At 35.4% G+C, this 18,757-nt stretch overlaps 1 protein-coding gene across 6 annotated transcripts in view; it reads left to right on the top strand.

The window, feature by feature from the left end:
* gatad2b (GATA zinc finger domain containing 2B) overlaps positions 1–18,757 on the top strand; it is a 277,061-nt gene that overhangs the window by 126,670 nt on the left and 131,634 nt on the right. For all 6 annotated transcript variants that reach the window (XM_039752811.1, XM_039752806.1, XM_039752827.1 and 3 more), the window contains exon 2: positions 4,035–4,379. In XM_039752811.1, the coding sequence (XP_039608745.1) occupies positions 4,036–4,379 (344 nt within the window). In that variant the 5' untranslated portion in view covers position 4,035. The remainder of the gene's footprint in view (positions 1–4,034; positions 4,380–18,757) is intronic.

Genomic DNA, 18,757 nt, shown 5'->3' with positions numbered 1-18,757 from the left:
CCCCTCGTTCTTGGTTTATGCCCTCCGTTGAGGTTCTTCTCGTGGAAATTTGTATCTCAAACTATTTTTTCATTGTCTTGTACTATTCATTTTATTCTTTATTCTTGTGTTTTGTTTTCTGGCGCTAACATATATTTTTTTTTTTTATCTTTTAGATGGTATTTAATGCTAATTTCTATCCAGTATGTTTTAGGGTTTTGCTTGGCTCTTTTTAAGAATATTTGTGAAGTTCTTTGACCATGGAAAGTGTTGTATTAATAAAATAGATTAACGCAAGCATACACAAATACATGTTATGTTAATCAGGTCATTAATAAAATTACAAAGTTTGTAACTAAAATTAAAGGAGTACACAGATTTTTCCCCCTCTAAAAATGACTATTTACAAAACCAGATGGTTGTAGAAAAGGAAAAAAATGTGTAACCAAAATCATCTCCCCTCTGGGCACTTCAGTGATGCAGTATGCCATACCATTTGCTTCAAATAAACCTATGACAGCATATAATGGAGTTTCTAATATTTAAAGCTTTTTATTGGCTATAATAACAACCTAAAATCCTGAATAATCTTACAAAAGTGGCAGGGCATAGCATAAAAAACACCGAAGAGAATAAGAAAGACTCAGTAACACCTAATAGTTGTATCTATATTGTAGATGAAAGTAGAATTTTTGGACTCTGAGGTGGGGATGTAGTGGGCAATTTTCTAATTTGCAACTAAAGACTATTTGGTTTTGGTGCAAGCTTCTTTTCAACAAATTACATTTCAAAATATTGCTTATTGGGTGTAAAGTGTTTTAAGTTTAGCTAGGTGTGGGTTTCAATACCATTCAGGCTTAATTCAGGATATTTAAATAAAGAAGGAGCTAATGGTTTGTTTTTAGTGACAAATTCTTTGTCAAAAGGAGAAATATTGTTCTTAACCACATTCATTTTTCCTACCATTGACAAATGTTTCCTCATCAAGATAGAATGCCATTGCTTTGTGTTCGTTATAAGGGGAAAAGTTGAGAAAATGAACCTGCAAATGCAAATTAGTACGAGGCAATGAAAGAAAACTGTTCAGATTTAGACTTGAAAATATGTTCAAATCTGTCTTTACCAAACCTCTATAGCACACTACAAAGGAGTTACCTGTAATTTTAATTTTTATCATTGTTCTGTTTTTTGCATGACAGTAATGTGCCAGCTGTAAAAGTTTGTGTACCTCAAGCTAGAATGATAACAATGCAGTCCACATTCCTGAGTTTGACATTGGCAATTCTGAGTAAAAGTTGAATGTATGCAGGGATGAAAATGGATGGGGATTCACAAAGGATTGCAAGTAAAGATGGACTTTTATATGTAGTCGGATTTAATAGTGTCTTTAAGGTTTCACACTGTTAAAAAGTATTTATGGTATAACATGACTTATAATTAATTATACTGTATATATTGCATCCATGCATTTTAAACTACTGTTTACTGTTTCCACAGAAGGAGTATTGTAGCCAATCATTCTCACATTATTAAAATATAATACTTGGGGGGGGGGGAAAGTAGTTTAAGTTATTGTTTCAGTTGTTAAGATTTATGAATCATAAAAAATATATATTGGGATAGAGGTTACCTAAATCGGTTCCAATCATATCACGCCACAGAGATGCAACAATACAATAAATGGTCTTAATGTAATGAGCCCTAAGTAAAAGAAGCAACAATACCATCCTTTTGGTGTGGGGGGCCTTGTTGAGTCCATTGCTTGGTGAATATGCTGTTACCATGTTATAGTATGGACTCTCCACACCTAAAGCTAACTAGTAACTTTATGCTGCTCCATCTCTGCCTGACAATTAGCAAACACTGAGCTTCACTTATTAATCTGTATAAGTTGGATAACTCAGCCCACCCCTAACTGATTTGTATAAGTAAATACCTTACAGGTTATCAAAAAATATCGTATTTAAGAATAATAGAACATTGTTTATGAGATAAGCTAGTTCTCCGAGAAGTTAAGTGTAGCTAACCTTATATGCCTCCAGTTTGAATGTTTATAAAATTAAAAGAAAATATTTAATTTCATATTAGTTCTTGGTTTTTTTTTTTTTTTTTGGTTTTTTTTTTTTGGTGACATGCTGAGTGTAAAGACATCAACATACAGTACTTAATAAAGTTTGAAGTACCAAGGGAGACCATTTATTCCATTTATTTTGGTTGGTTAGCTAGTTGCTGTGTTTCTCTAAGATTTCATAAAAAAAAAATTCAGCATTGCAATGTTTCAAATTTTTGCCAAAAATTTTGCCAAGTTTTTGAACATGGGAAATATTGACAAAGTGTCTAGGCTTTGCCTTTGACAGACTAAACAATCCATCCTCATGCACGGGAACATTTACATTGTAAATAATTGGTTGTTTGCTATAATTAATAAATTAATCCTGCATATTGTTCCTGTAAGCCCCTTTTCTAGGAATTTTCAATTAGTCCTGCAAGCTTAATAGGTAGCGTATGGCTGGCTTTAATGATAGCAACATGACTGTGAAAGTATGCATGGTTCAATTGGGGCACATTTTTCAAGCACCATCTCTGCTACATTATTTTATACTTGTATACACCACTCAGCCACAAAATTACCCCTGACCCTATGAATAATAAAAACAAAAGATTTAATACTATTTACATGGAGCTTATTATCTTATCTTCTTGTCGGAGGAAAAAAGTGCAAAGTATCTGCACAGTTCAAGTGGAAACAAAAAGATGTTATAGTTGCACCCAGAGCCTTGACTTTAAACAATGAAATGATTCAGTCCCATGCTGCTTGGCTCAGCCAATGTGTTACCGAAGATTGGAACTCTGTGAATGTAATGATATGTATATATTTTTAAATTTAAATTCACATTTTTTTTTTGTTTTTGTGGTTTTCATTGCATCCGTTTCTTTTATTGGTTAAAGAACTGTGCCACAGATGTGAGCACTGCTGCCTCACAGCTCAGGTCAAATTTTTGACCGTAATAATTGGACCAGCATAGTTGGCAGATGCTTCACTACTCTTCTAGGATACTTAAAATAACATTGCACCATTATAATCCAGTAATCTAGTTCAATTCTTCCTCTTCCGTTGACCTCATTGGATTTCAGAGTTCAGTAAAGTTCCTGAACATTTCTGTGACTTTGCAGAACTCTCAGTAAAATCACTAATAATGATGTATACAATATATTCAGATAGTACAGAAGAGAATGGAATGAAGTCTTCAGTAACTATTCATTACTGCAGTTCATGTCAGTCCAATGCAGTGTACACAAGCATGCATAGTAAAGTCTGATCACTTAGATGAGACACCTTCAAAACAAGAAAGCAAGGAGTGTTTTACAGGAATTTAAAGAAATTGATTAAGTATTCATTGACATGTGATTGATTTCACACAAGTAACATTTAAAGTTTGGACAAGTGTGGGGGGAAAAAGATTTTAAGTTAAAGCATTAATGGTTTGTGATATTTTAAATTTAAATTACTATGATCTGTCTATTAAATGAATATTTAGAAAGCTTAATACAATGTGTCATAAACCTGAAAAAGTGACTTGCAGACAAACCTTATTTTCAATAATGTAGTATTACAAAAGTAGCTTTTAAAGAGTTGAAAATGAAAATAATCTGAATAATTTTGGTATTCACTAGTTTATCTGGTCAGGACATAATTATATTTGAATTTTTGTTTTTATTATATTGAAAAGTGTTTATTTTTCAGTCACTGAACAGAAATTTCCTTGAATAATTTTAATACATATGGTAAGATAAATGAAAGCAGTCTGTTTTGATTATGTCATTCCTTATAACTCTATGCTAAAATCCTTGATTTTCGGTTACATTGTGGGTAGAAATCCCCCTTCTGCCACAAATTAAATCCAAGTCATACATGTTATAAGAGTGATGGATTATGAATTACTATCTTAATTGTTTAATTATATCCAGTATTTTTTAACATTCTGTAAATACTGTGCATCACATTATTAAGTGTTAGTTAAATAGTCTTACTATGTTCTCCCACTCTGTTATAGGATGGAAAGAATGAGTGAAGATCCTCTAAGACTAAATGTGATGAAGCGTGGTCTGGAGCAACAACAGGATGAGAGGGAAGAAGCAATTGCTAAACGATTGAAAATGGAGGGTCATGAAGCAATGGAGCGCCTGAAGATGCTAGCCCTTCTCAAACGCAAGGACTTGGCCTCTAATGAAGGAGCTGGTGTTCCAGACCTGTCTTCCACCAAGGGTATAGGTGGTGGAGGTGGTTTTGAAGAGAAACTCAATGGCAGTTTGAGGGCTCATACAGATTCCAGATTAATCAGCAAGACTGGGAAAGAAAATATCGGGGATGAGCCAGTGGATATGAGTGCACGACGAAGGTAAAGGAAGGTTTTTCATTCATTATTTTCTTAATACATAATCAAGGCTGTGGATATGCAATATATTTATAATATGTTCTCATCCAGGTAAGTGTCTGAAAAGGTCATCCATTACATTGCATTCATATGTAATTTTTCTGAAAAATTATATTTTTGATTGTTTTTTTTTTATTTTCTTCATTTTGTTACAGTCTGTGTTTTGCTGATGCATGAAATGGAAAAGGTACTTTATTACCCAAGAATTGATAAAAGTTTCTACTAGGCCTTTGCCTGTTTAGGGCTCCTTCCATTACACATTTTTGAGTTTTTAAGGTTTTTCCATTGTTATGTGACATCCTGTGCCAAAATATTTTCTGTATTAATTGGTAACATTTTATTTTTAATATATGTGCCTAGTCACTGGATTAACTCCTATCACAGTTTTGAATCAGATTTTAATGCTTCATTGTATACATTTGCTCTGTAAAATTAAGTAATTTCATGAATTTATGTTCCTTAAAGAAACAACTCACATATCATGTTTTTTCCCAACCATTATTGGTTTATATCTCTTCTACTTATATTTGACCTTGAGCATGGGAAAGGTGCTATGCCCCCTCTCTCCTTTTCTGTTTCTCTGTTTTTTATATAAGAAAAGACAAAGCTCTTTATTCATTACCACTTTAATCACAGATTGTAATGCATCTGCTAGAGTTGTCACAATAACAAAATTTCAAACTTTGATATGATGCTAAGAAATGCGTTGAAGTTTGATACAATTTTTGATATTCAATTTAGTATATTGAGTCAATAAAACATACAAAAATGTAATTAATTTATATACCTTAAATTCTTTTTATTGATGAAAGCAAATATTAGAAAGTTTAGTCATTAAATGCATAAGGTAGTGCAAGCTTTGGTAAAAAGTAACAGTAAAGCTTTGTAAACGATAAAAAAAGTTTTTGCATGATCAACTCAACTTTTTTTTTTTAACTTTGATAAAAACTAATACTATCATTGAGGTAGTACAGTGAAATGTCATAACTGTCATTAAATGAACAAGTATTGCAATCTTTGGTAAACTGTATACATAAAAATTTGAAAACAAACATTCAAATAAAAAGTCCATTAATGTGGTCTTGTCTAAGCAGTTGTTCAGTAAAGTAACATGCAAGCAGACTACTAACAGATTTAAATGTTTTTAATAAATGCAAACAGTGCACATTGCATTTTTGTGTAAATAAACTGTGATAAACTTTGTAACTTCCACATTTTTTGCAAGAAAGACTAACATCTGAATGTGCAATTTTTGGCCTGGAAAAATTGACCCTCAAATTCTAAATACACACACAGGCATACATGCAAGAGTCATGCCACTATTTATGCAGTTGACCACTGTTAAGAGATCCTTCAATTATTTTGTAAATGTCATGATAGATGATTTTAAAATCACACGTAATAAAAGAAAATAACGCATGTTGTGGCAACAGGTTAACAATCCAGGGAGGGAAGGAACCACAGTGCTAAAAACTGTTGACCCAAATGACAGCACAGATTAAAACTGTCCCACCGGTACAAATACTTGCAGATGCCTGTTTTAAATGTTTAATTGAAAACAAAAAAACATTTGAACCTGTAGAAAATGATTACTTCAAACGCAGTAATTTTACAGGTTTATACTTGTATAAGATACCTCTAGAAATTCTTTGTATTGAATTGTTCAATAGTCCTTTAAGTTTATAAGTGAAATTGATTGTGTTCACAGCTTTAGTTGGCCTTGTGCAGTAGCAAGTCTTGCATACAGGCTTGTATGTTAGCTTATGGTTTTCTGCATCTGTTTGCCACAAAGCCATACTAATTCCAGATACCACTCTGGCTGCCCTCTTTGTCAATTAAGTGTGCTAGTGAAGGCTCCAAACCCACCAAAGTTGCCATATTAACTTAACGTATGTAATTTTGGTGTATATGGAGCTGCAACTCTAGCCATACTGAACTGAAAGTGTGTTTGTAATGCAGGATGCATAATCAGTACCATGAGAAATGAGTATTGAAGTAATTTTATAATGTTATTGACAATCCTAGTATGTACAGGTGTATATTATACATATATTGTTTTATGATTTACATTGTGATGGTTCCAGATTATGTACAGGCAGTCCCTGGGTTATGTACGAGATAGGGATTGTAGGTTTGTTCTTAAGTTGAATTTGTATGCAAGTCGGAACAGGTACATAAATTTAATAAATGCTATTGTTGACCAACTATAACCAAGTGCTCTGCCAATGAATGATGGAGTTTCACCTCTCTCTGACCTTTTTATTATTTCTGCTTTATTTTCAATGGTGATGGTTTTTCTCTTTTTGACTGTATCACCAGCACTTGCATCAGATTTGTGTTTCAGAGACATTGTTGAAGGGCGAAGACAAAAGTTTAAGATGAGCTCTTCTGCACAGCACTGTACACGCTATCACAGCAGGAAGGCACTAGTCGTCAACACGTCTGATGTACTGACAAGAGACAAGTTGTGAGTAACGGTACAAGCAGGCTTGCTATTGAGAATGAATGGGGGCATCGACAGGCGGTTCATCACCAGCCCACCTCACAGTCACCTCCACTACAGTATGCTGCCTGCAGCGTCCGCCCACCGAGAACGAACACGGTGCGGCCAAAGGTGGGCAGCGAATCGCCCACCACTGTCCCCATTCAACAGCAGCCAACCAAGGCACACTAGAATGCTAACCCCCACCGCCCCGTTCACTCTCAATGGCCTCCGTCAGCCTCAACCAGGTCACCACTTGCAGCATTACCAGCCACCCAACGAGAACGAACGGGGCAGCCGTGTGTGGTGGGCGGGCAGTGAAACCACTTGCCGCCAGCGGCCACCCGAGGGACACTACACTGTGCGAGCAGCAAAATCACCTCCATCCAGCCAGCCACTGCTTGCAGCATTACCAGCCGCCCACCGAGAACGAACGGGACAGCCATGTGTGATGGGCGGGCAGTGAAACCGCTTGCCACCGGGAGCCATCGAGGGACACTACACTACGCAGGCTGCAAAATTAGAATTAGAATCAGGCTTTATTGTACGGCGCACATACATACTCAATTCAGATGACTTGAGCCATGAAACATAGGCATCTCTTACATTTATTACAGTTCTTATCATACAAGCCATTATTCACCCTCATCTGATTCCTGTCATTTCACTACTCTAATTTTGCTTGTAATTCTACTAATATTTCTTAGTTAAGGGGGTGACAAACCCCTCTCTGTCCATCATTTCTGTTTGACAAGGCCTATCCTTACTCCCCACTAGATTGACTCTTGCTACTATTGTATACAGCCAAAGAGTTCACATTCCCTCTCTAAGCAAGGGACCCATCATTCTCCAGCTCTCCTGCATGTCTAACCTTTGGTTCAATGAACTATTATTGGTTTCTAACCCATACTGAATAATAATAAATATGTAGGCATAAGTCTTTTCAATCCTAACTCTTACGTTTTAATACTTAGTTAAATATAGTGTCTACTTTTTTCATGTGCTTATAATACTTCTCTAATACATAGAGATTACAGATTTTAAGAATGCATTTTTGCATGCAGTTTTTTAAACAACTTCTTAAATCCTTCTTTCTATAAGGTATAGATAGGTACCTTTACATGGTCGATACCAAGTAAGCATCTGTATAGGGGCAGATTCTTAGGAAAAGTGGTAATTTTTCGTTGGAAACGGTCATTTCAACTATCCAGTGAACATCGAAGTTATATGTACCTATTAAAATTGCCATTATAAAATCACACCAATGTTTATTTCAATAAGTGATATTTAATATAATATTATTAACTTCTGCTCACTAAGTTTTCCGGTGGTATTTGACTTCCTTCAATAATCTTAAGAGATTCAAAGATTACCAGACCAGTGTATTTATAAATCCTAATAGAAAGTGAAAACACTATACATTGAATATCTATTATTGTAATTGGGATGCTCAATTCACTTGCTAAACAAAAATGCAAGCTAACAATGAAAAAACACAATTTACCCTGTAGATCATTGGTTCTCAAACTGTGGGGCGGGCCCCCCTAGGGAGGCGCAAAGTAACAAAAAGGGGGTGCAAAGATGTGAAAAAAAGAAAACAACAATCAAAAATCTGAAAAATACATCTATTGAAACCAAAACAAATTAACTTAAACTACATTCTGATACTAGAAAAATAAATAGAGTTAGATAAATGTCGACAAAAGTTAAGTAGATATAATAAAATATGCATCTATGGTTGTAATCTATGTAATTAAAAAAGAACAAATTGGTATTAGTGGGCTCCTGGGGCTGTTATGAAAACTCGGGTCGCAAATACTAAAAGGTTGAGAAACGCTGCTGTAGATGATACTTGAACCTTGAATTCACACAAAAGGAAATTTCTAAGGATGCTTTTTTTATTCCCACATGTAGGATTTCAGTATAGACCAGAGATGACGTAAACAGACATTTGTCTGTTTTTAGATCTGCATTTGTAAAAGTAGCACATTTTTAAATGATCACTGACGCCGTAAAACTGTTGTTTTGCTGCTGATTCTGTTCTGATTCACTGCTGAGATCTCTTTCAAGTCTGTACGTTAAACACTGATATGAAAGTGAAACCACCAATATTTTGGTTTTTAAACAGCTGATTGTGTATTTTAAATATATTGGCAAGCTAAATTAAAGAGATTAGGGTTTGTTTTGTAGCAATCTTTAATGTGATTGATGACAAACTTTAGACTATTACTCATACACTTACCAAGACTCTTGACAATGTAGATTTAAAAATGTATCCAGTTTGACTATGATCTGATGGAGCAACAGTTATGATTTGGAAATAAAATGGAGCTGTGAAATTTCTCAGAGAGAGAACTAATTGGGATTTATTGTCAGCTGTCAATTTGTAAACCACCGACTAACTAGTGTCCTGTCCCAAGCAGTTGCTGAAGTGACTTAGATAGTAAAATGTAGTGATATCTGTAGGAAACAGTTTTTCTTCTTTGAAGATTCTTCTGTCAGAGTGGTTGGATGGCTTTGCTGTAATCCAAAATATGCTGAACATCTACAGATTAATCTTAGAATTGCTGTTGACACTAGATGGCCGTCTCTTCGTTCAGTCTCTAAGAGAATTCCTAATTAGTGTTACAGCTACTCTTAAAAGGGAAGCCACCAAACAAAATAGTATAGCTAAATATTTAATTGGACAAACTAAAACATATGTTTTTGTTGTTTAACGAATGATGCGTTCAGATATATTGGTTTTATTGTTTAATTTGTCTTGAGCATGACAAAGACTACATGTTAACTGAAAAAGCGCTTGTCTTATAAGCCATAAAACTGCTCATCATAGAATTGAAAGACCTATATGATTTTTTTTTTATTATAAAAACACTGCTAATATGATGATGTCTAAGAAGAAGACAATTATACATTTTTCAGCTTGGTAAGCACTATTAATATTAAAATATTTTCATTACTTTGGTACTAAAAAATACACAAAGTATTTATAAAAATAAAAATCTGTTTGGAGGAATTATTAATCCATTCAAATGAATTAATGTAATGGATTTGAACAGATTATTTTTATTTCCATAAGAGGCATATGCCTATTGGGCACATTTTATTTTACCAGCTGTTTTTGGTTAGGGGGTCCTCGATTCCAAAGCACATTTTTTCTTTCTTTTTTTAAACACTTGCACATATCTCTGTCACCTTACTCTGCTCCATCCCACCTCTGTCATTGCAGAAGTTGGAGTAGGTGATGACACAAGAGAGGGAGCAAAAAAGAAAAAAAGGAGTCTTTTGGCAGCTATTTCATGAAAGCACAGTAATTCAAAGAAGGAGTGTGTCTACACAGTACCATTGAAAATGGATCAAGAGCTATTTGATGATACCTAAGTTTGGACATTGATGTAAATGCATTTGAGTGGTGGAAGACACAAGAAGTACATTTTCCCCAACTTGCAAAAAAAAATTTCTGTGTATCCCTGCCTCAGGCAGTCCTTATGAGGGGGCTTTCAGCACTGGAGGAAATGTAACGTGTAACTTTGCTGCTCTGAAACCAGATGCTATAGACAGACTAGTGTTTTCTGTTACACAACTTGAAGTTTCCTCAGAATTTAAATTTTTTTTTTATATCTTTGTGGACAGAATTTGAAATTAGTAATTTGTTTAAGAACATTATAGGTTTGGCTTTTTTGTATCGTTGTGCAATATATGAAAGAACTTGTTTACAAATGCTATAGGTTTTTGGTTTTTTTTCCTATGCAGTATTTGACAGAACTTTGAATTTTTACACTACAGTACAGTATGTTAGAGATTTGTTCTTGCTTGTATGCTGCACAAATCACCTTACAGCTTATTCAGACTGTAAAGTTCATGCCCTGCAGTTCAATTATGATTAGTATTTTATTCCCTTTGGATTCATAATTTGTTTACATTAAGTGTAAATGTCTGTTTAAAATGCTCTCATTATGATAGTTTTGTTACTCATAGTGCAGTTTTTTATGTAAATCCTGTAGGCCACTTTAAAATGGTTTACTTGTATTGTTTGATCTCAGTAATGCTTTGACTGGTGATTTTAATGTTTTTGTGTTATTTTACTTAAGTTTTAAGAAAATAAATAAGACCCGTTTTCCTTAACTGTTCTCTCCATTAATCTCATTAGTAAGCTACAATTAATATCTTATTAACAAGACCAAGCTAGATCAATAAGACTTTTCCAAACACGTTTATAAAGGATGCAAAATATTGTCTGATTATCGTTATCGTCAAAGTCCCAGAAAATGCTGAGATTTAATTTTTTGCCAGTATCGTACACCCCTAAGTGATATTAAGTTAAAATACTAAAAATATTTTGTTTTAGCAGTGTTTCTCTTAGATTAATTTTAAAACCCTTCCATTACCTCTAATAAATAAATATATATATAAATGGCAGAAAATACAAAATTTAATTTTGATTTAATCTTTAAGATGTCAAGTCAGTTTTTAACAATTTGTATAATTATGCTATGATGTGTAGTATTGATGACAAGCAACCTATTTATCTCTCAGAAGATACTACAAAGGCTAAATTTAAGAAAACCAATCTCAATGTACTGTATATTAGAAGCACAGTGCAAGGAGCAAATTTGAACATATGTTTTTGTAGTAATTTAATAAGACATACTTAATACCTAACATTCTCAAACCTGCTAAATCCAATAGTTACAGGGAGCCAGAGTGTATCCCAACCTCACTGGGCAAAAGGTAGGAAATAGCCCTTACTGGTCTAAGATACTAGTCCATCACAAGTCCTTCATACCAACTCTTACAGTCACATAGGTCAAGTTTGTATCAATAACTAACCTAACCAGCATTTGTTTGAGAATGTGGGAGGAAAATCGGGCAGATAAATGGAAAATTCTCAGACTCCACACAGAAACTATCCAAAGTTGGCTTCAAACCCTGGGTGTTAAATGTTTTTTGAAGTGGTAATATTATACACTGCACTGCTGTGGTGCCCATGTAATTGTGTATTCTTCTAAATTCTATAGCATTAGAGGAAGATTCAATTTGGATGGATTCATGCACATTTTCGGAGATATGTTAACTTGCTTGTGAGTCACTTCTGCAAATTGTTGAAGGATGAAAGTACTGATAACAACCAATATCAAACACAAATGTCTAGTATTGAAAACATTTATTTCTGACAAAATGAAACACAAGAAAAATGATGAAGTATGGAGGTATGTGCGCTGGTCAGTTCTAAAGACAAATAGTAGACTGTGGTCAACATATCAACATTTTACTGATTTTACCAGTGTCCAGTGCAATTGTTAAGCATTGCTTTAGCATAATCTGTTAGGTGTAAATGGTGTTATTGTTTATGTGCACCATAGCTTGAATGACTGCTCTGAATGAAATATGTGAAGGCCCAGCACCTGGTGCTAAAACAGCCAATAATTTGCTAACTACTGATTCTCAGTATTTTTTCAAAAAAGAAGGCAAGGTGCACTGACAGACAGAAACATGCAGTAAATGGAACCTTTGCGTTAGTACCGGAGTCTTAAAAGGCAAGATGTATATCAGCACATCTATTAGTATTAGTCTTGGAATCTGATATTCTAAATGACAATGTCTAACAGCATTCTTGTATGTACATTAACAATGTAATTTAATAATTCTTTTAATAAAATTATTAATACCAGGTACTAGAATTTGTAGCAAGCTTTTAGTTTGTTTAGATGCTGATTTTTTATGCAAACAAGTATGCTTGTTTTACATTGCGCTATATTGCTTACTGTTACTAAGGCAATAGTTTTAATTTCAAGCTTACAAGTTATTGTTACTATTCCAAAATCTCGTATTAGCAGATACCTGGTATGCAATAAATTATAATTAAAAACTGGCATCTGCTAAGCAATTCAAACATGTATCGCAAGTGACTGTTAAGCCGATTCAAAATTATCTTTTTTTCACTGACATGTTTGTTGCTTAGTATTATCAATAAAATTATTGTGTAACATGCAAAGAATCACAATGGTCCACTTTTATATAAAACTAGCAAAATACCCGCGCTTCGCAGCGGAGTAGTGTGTTAAAGAAGTAATGAAAAAGAAAAGGAAACATTTTAATAATAACGTAACATGATTGTCAATGTAATTGTTTTGTCACTGTTGTGAGTGATGAGTGTTGCAGTCATATATATATATATATATATATATATATATATATATATATATATATACACACACATATATATATATACATATCCATACATATATATATGTACACACATACATCCACATATATATACATATCTACAAATAGATACATACATACGTATGTACGTACGTACGTACATACATACACACACAAATACATATATATATATACATACACACACACATATATAAACATATATATGTATATATATATACACATACATACATATACACACACACACACACTCACACACACATATATATATATACACACACTCTTTGGGGTACGAGCAACTGTTGCTGGGGGTGGCAGAATCCATCAAGGAAGAAAAATGAAAAACATTATTTGTACAAAATCTTAATTTATCTATCCATTCCTAAATAATTAAATGGGCAGGCTATTTCGTATCAGTGCAATATGCTGTTTGTTAAAACAGATAACTCCCGCTCTTACGTGCAAGTCTGCATGGATATTATGAACTATCATATCTGTTCAAGTTCTGTTTAAATTTTAAATAGAAGGAATTTTTATTTTGTCGACAGAAATATCTTTGGTAGGAATGGAAGTTAAATGTAGGCATCATTGCATAAATTTTTCTTCACCATACAAATGTAAAGAGTAAATTCGCCTTACATTCCAACCAAAGATATTTGTGTCGACTAAATCAGGGGTGTCAAACTCAACTGCACAACTTGCAATGGAGTGAATAAACTGTGCGGGCCCGGCAGTATAGTACTTTGCCTTCAGTGTGCCATTACACTGCAGCTCAATCACCATCTGAATCTGCACAGGTGCAGTTTCCGCATCGACAGCAAATCGGTTGCGAAACAACTCAAAATTCTTTTTTTGTTCTTCAAAGTCACCAAAGCGCCGTGCAAACTCAGTGCGCAGTGCGCTCAGTTTATCAGCAAAGTGCGTATTTGGGAACACCGTTGTGCTGACTTGGTTCAACATTACTTGGCAACAGGGAAAGTGGGGCAAGTTGCACTGGTGCATTTGTGTCTCCCATAAAAGCAGCTTCACTTGAAATCACTTTGTGATTTTGCATGGGTAAAAACGTCTGCTGAAGTGTCAGATTCTTCTTTAACTCTTCTGCTTTCTGTATTTTCTGCATTGCATTCAGGTCTTTCAGGTTATCCTGATGTTTTGTCTCATAGTGCCGTATTAGATTAAATTCTGTAATTACAGCCACATTAGCTCCACAAATGAGACACACAGGTTTACCGGCAATGCCAGTGAACCTATACTCAGCCTCTCATCGGTTTTTAAAGGCTCTATTTTCAGAATCAACTTTTCTCTTTGGCATCGTGTGGGCTAGCTTCGCAATAACTTGCAGCATCATAAGATAGACTTGATTAATGCGGTAAGTGTTCGGCAAGGCAGCTGAAGCGCGGCATTATGGGATTTGTAGTTTATTGTGTTACCAGCGCTTCATATCCCCGGGCCATTAATAACAATAATATATAAAATGATCTGCCGGGCCGGATGTGGCCCGAGGGCCTTGAGTTTGACACATATGGACTAAATAGAACTTGAAAAGATATATTTTTTCGAATGTGATCACGCAATTCAGATCGAGTTGACGCGAACTACATCGAGCCCGCGTGCTATTGTGGTTTTGCCTGCATGCCTCAATAAGTCAACATCCCCTCGCTCTTACTTTTTTACCGTTAATCTAATGAATACACTGAGTATGGCTTTACCAAAACAATTATTGATGGCGAATTGATTATTCATAAAGCTTCAATTGGTGATCTGTTTTTCTGTGTTAACCGCATATTTTTTCATACTTCTTCTCAAACCAAGGGTGTGCGAGGGTAAAATGAATCGGGAAGCGCTGATCAATTTAATCGGTGTACCATGAAATTATGCATTGACAGAAGTTCCCCTTTGCTTGTATTGCAAAGTGTGATTAAATGCGTGATTTTTTTAACGCGTTATGGAGCACATGCATCGAAGCTTTTCAGCTGTGCTTGTGCTAAGAAAAGGAAAGATTTTAAAAATAATGTAACACGATTGTCAATGTAACCTTTTGTAAGTAGTGCCTGGAAGATTCAGTGTGGAGAAACTGTAGAGACAGCGTGTGTATTAACTTGTGGATTTTTCTGTGAGTATTTGGTGGCAGCGTCACAAAGTCGCTTCCGTAACACTGCGTGCGTTAGCTGCAGAGCTCAGCTCAGAGCGAAATGAGGTGAATGAAAGGGGAGATGATGACGTGACTCCCCCACCCGCCTTAACTGTCAATCTCCCACAAACACAGTCTCTCGGAATTTGCATAAGCACAGCCCTTCACGTGCAATTTTAACTTAGTTACAAAGTGATCAAAACTCTCGTTTATATGCTGCGTCCTCTCATTAAACTTGTATCCCACATTATCTGTGGGCATGACAAACGCCAGCGGCAGCCTGTCTATGAACTTAATTTAAACTTTAGGTTTACACCTTGCTTTGTTTCCGAAGTAGCAGCACTCATGAATATGGTTGTATATGTCACTCGCTCGCTTTTTATTGTTTCGCTGCCTTCTCGATTATATAATGCATGTTTTCTTCAGCGCTTTTTGGAGCTCTTCCTGGTTTTCTACGCACTGCGTTGACAGTCAGTTCACGTGATTACGTGGGAGGCGTGATGATGTCACACGAAACTCCGCCCCCACTGCTTTCGAGCTCAACTCCATTACAATAAATGGAGAAAAATAGCTTCCAGTTATGACTATTATGCGTAGAATTTCGAAATGAAACCTGTCCAACTTTTGTAAGGAAGCTGTAAGGAATGAGCCTGCCAAATTTCAGCCTTCTACCTACACGAGAACTTGGAGAATTAGTGATGTCAGTCAGTGAGGGCTTTGCCTTTTATTAGTATAGATAGAAATTATCAGTAATAGAAATTAAACAAATTATCAGATGTTATTGACTGATCATGAGTAGTGCTGATCAATGAATTTCACCAAAGCGTTATTTGCAACAAATTTGCTGCATTCACCCTTGTTAGTCAAATTATTTAATGTTAATTCGGCCAGTTTAGGAGAAGTATTTTTTCCCAGCGCCCTATAATGCTTTGCAAGGCCAGCTCAACACCCCCAAGAGCTGTAACAGCCAACTTTGTATAGGACTACCCCCTGGGTATATAATTCTGAACATTTGAATTACAAACTCTGTGGGACTTAGTGGTAGAGATAAGAGTGAGAGAGAGAAAAAAAAATTAAAGGACTTATTGCTAGTTTGTGGCCATTTGTAGTATTTTGTTCGTGGCTGTTTTTCTATTCACATATTTTGTTGTTAACACTAGAATTACCAGAACCTACGAGAAAACTTGTAATTCCGGCCCACCTTAAATCCGTTCACACCTCTCCGTCAGCGTCTTTCTCCGGTAAATGTGCTGATTAAGACAAGCAGCTGGCTATTCCATCCCCCACCATCGCAGAATGTTCATTAAGTTCTCCCAGCTCGTGCCTTGTTTGATTATCTGGGATTGAGTGAACTGCTGGAGTTTCAGAGTGGAAATAATAGATCGTTATTTGGAACACATGCATTTCATGTGTGTTCCGTTTCTACAGTAATCTGTGTAAACGTTTTGTTAAAACAAAAACCTTTTCATATTTTAGTAATAAATGTTACAAAATGTAGGCATAAACTATAGAATGTGTGAAGCCTGAAGCCCAAAGATCAAATAAACACTTTCACAAAAGGTTCAAGGATGATACAACAGCTCCCGTGGCATAGCAGTAAGATTTGCTGACTTGTTATCAAGGGGCCACCAGCTCAATCCAAACTGCCACCCATATTTGCCGTTTTCAGTGGTGAGCTGCTCTCATTGTTAATATTATACAGGGAATGGAACTGGACATTCTATGATCTGGAGGGATAAAAGCTGACACACAAACGCTGGTGAATCTGCCTTCATCGTATCTCACCGTCACTTTATTTTTTTTTATTCAATTTTATTGAGTGTTCCTTCTCACACAGAATTATTATGCACCTTATGGTTTATGATGTTAAAAAAAAAAAACACAGACATAGGTATATATGATATTTTGAAGAAATCCTTTTATGACATGAACAGTAATCAAAAAATCATTGCAGTAATGTAATATTATTTGAAAACGATCGGGTGTGAATTTACGCTGGCACTGTTACTTAGAGTCAAATCAAGTGAGGGGGGGATGTTAGAGTGTGATCGTCATTGAGAGAATAAAACTGAAAAAAGCTAACTTTTCCAAGTACCATAAATTTATACCCAATGTCCCATATATTCGTCTTTCTTTTTTTCTCTGAGCTGCAAGAACCGTCCTTCCTTACATTTACGACATGTGTACCTGTTGGAATGCACACTTTTCTCTATGCTGTGATTTCTATTACATTGAAAGGGCACTTGACACTGACTCGGTTTACTTTCCTCGGGAAGCGGCTGTCTTGGAACAGAAGCTTGTCGATGTTGCATCCTCCTTTTCTTTTTCCATCGCCTTTTCTAGTAAGATGCAACGACGAAGTTCCTCTGCAATATGAGCCATAAACACTCTTCTTTTCACATTGGTGTGAATAAGCTCACACCTTCTGGTGCACGATGTCGACGTAGCACAGAGGAAAAAAAGAGAGACAAATATATGGGACATTGGGTATAAATGTATGGTACTTGTAAAAGTTAGCTTCTTTCAGTTTTATTCTCTCAATAATGATCACGCTCTAACATCCCCCCCGCCTCTCCTGATCTGACTCTAAGTAACAGCGCCAGCGTAAATTCACACCCAATCTGATGCTGTTCATTTTCAAATAATATTACATTAGTGCGATGATGTTTTCTGATTGGTACTATTCATGTCATACTGTAAAATGATTTCTTCAAAATGTCATATATACCTACGTCTGTGGTTTTTGACATCATAAGGTGCATACTAATTCTGTGTGAGCAGGAACACTCAATAAAACTGAATAAAAAGAAATAAAGTGACGGTGAGATACGAAGAAGGCAGATTCACCAGCGTTTGTGTGCCAGCTTTTATCCCTCCGGATCAGAGAATGTCCAGTTCCATTGCCTCAAAACACTACTCACATCTACAGTTATTCCCAGTTTCAAAATAAAACTAACAGTGTCAGAGGCCTAGGGCGGCAGTATGGATTGTGATCGTGAGTGAGAAAATAAAAGTGAAAAAAAAGGTAACTTTTACAAGTATAGTACTATAAATGTACACGGTCTGTTAAAGACACAAACCAAATGTATGTGTGTACTGTATACTATTAACAGTAAGAGCAGCTCACTACTGAAAACGGCAAATATAGGAGACAGTAGGGATCGAACTGGTGGCCCCTTGATTACAAGTCAGCAAATCTTACTGCTATGCCACGGAAGCTGTTGTATTGTCCTTGAACCTTTTGTGAAAGTGTTTATTTGATCTTTGGACTTCAGGCTTCACACATTATATAGTTTATGCGTACATTTTGTAACATTTATTACTAAAATGACTAAAAAAGTTTCTGTTTTAACAATGTGTTTACAAAGATTACTGTAGAAATGGAACACACATGAAATGCATGTGTTCCAAATAACGATCTATTATTTCCACTCTAAAACTCCAGCAGTTCACTCACTCCCAGATAATCAAACAAGGCTGGAGCTGGGAGAATTTAGTGAACGTTCTGCGATGGTGGGGGATGGAATAGCTTGCTGCTTGTCTTAA

The sequence above is a fragment of the Polypterus senegalus genome, chromosome 1, assembly GCF_016835505.1.
Source record: "Polypterus senegalus isolate Bchr_013 chromosome 1, ASM1683550v1, whole genome shotgun sequence".
Classification (NCBI taxonomy): Eukaryota; Metazoa; Chordata; class Cladistia; order Polypteriformes; family Polypteridae; genus Polypterus; species Polypterus senegalus.
Note: the sequence above shows the minus strand (reverse complement) of the source record. Positions and strands in the feature narration are given on the sequence as shown.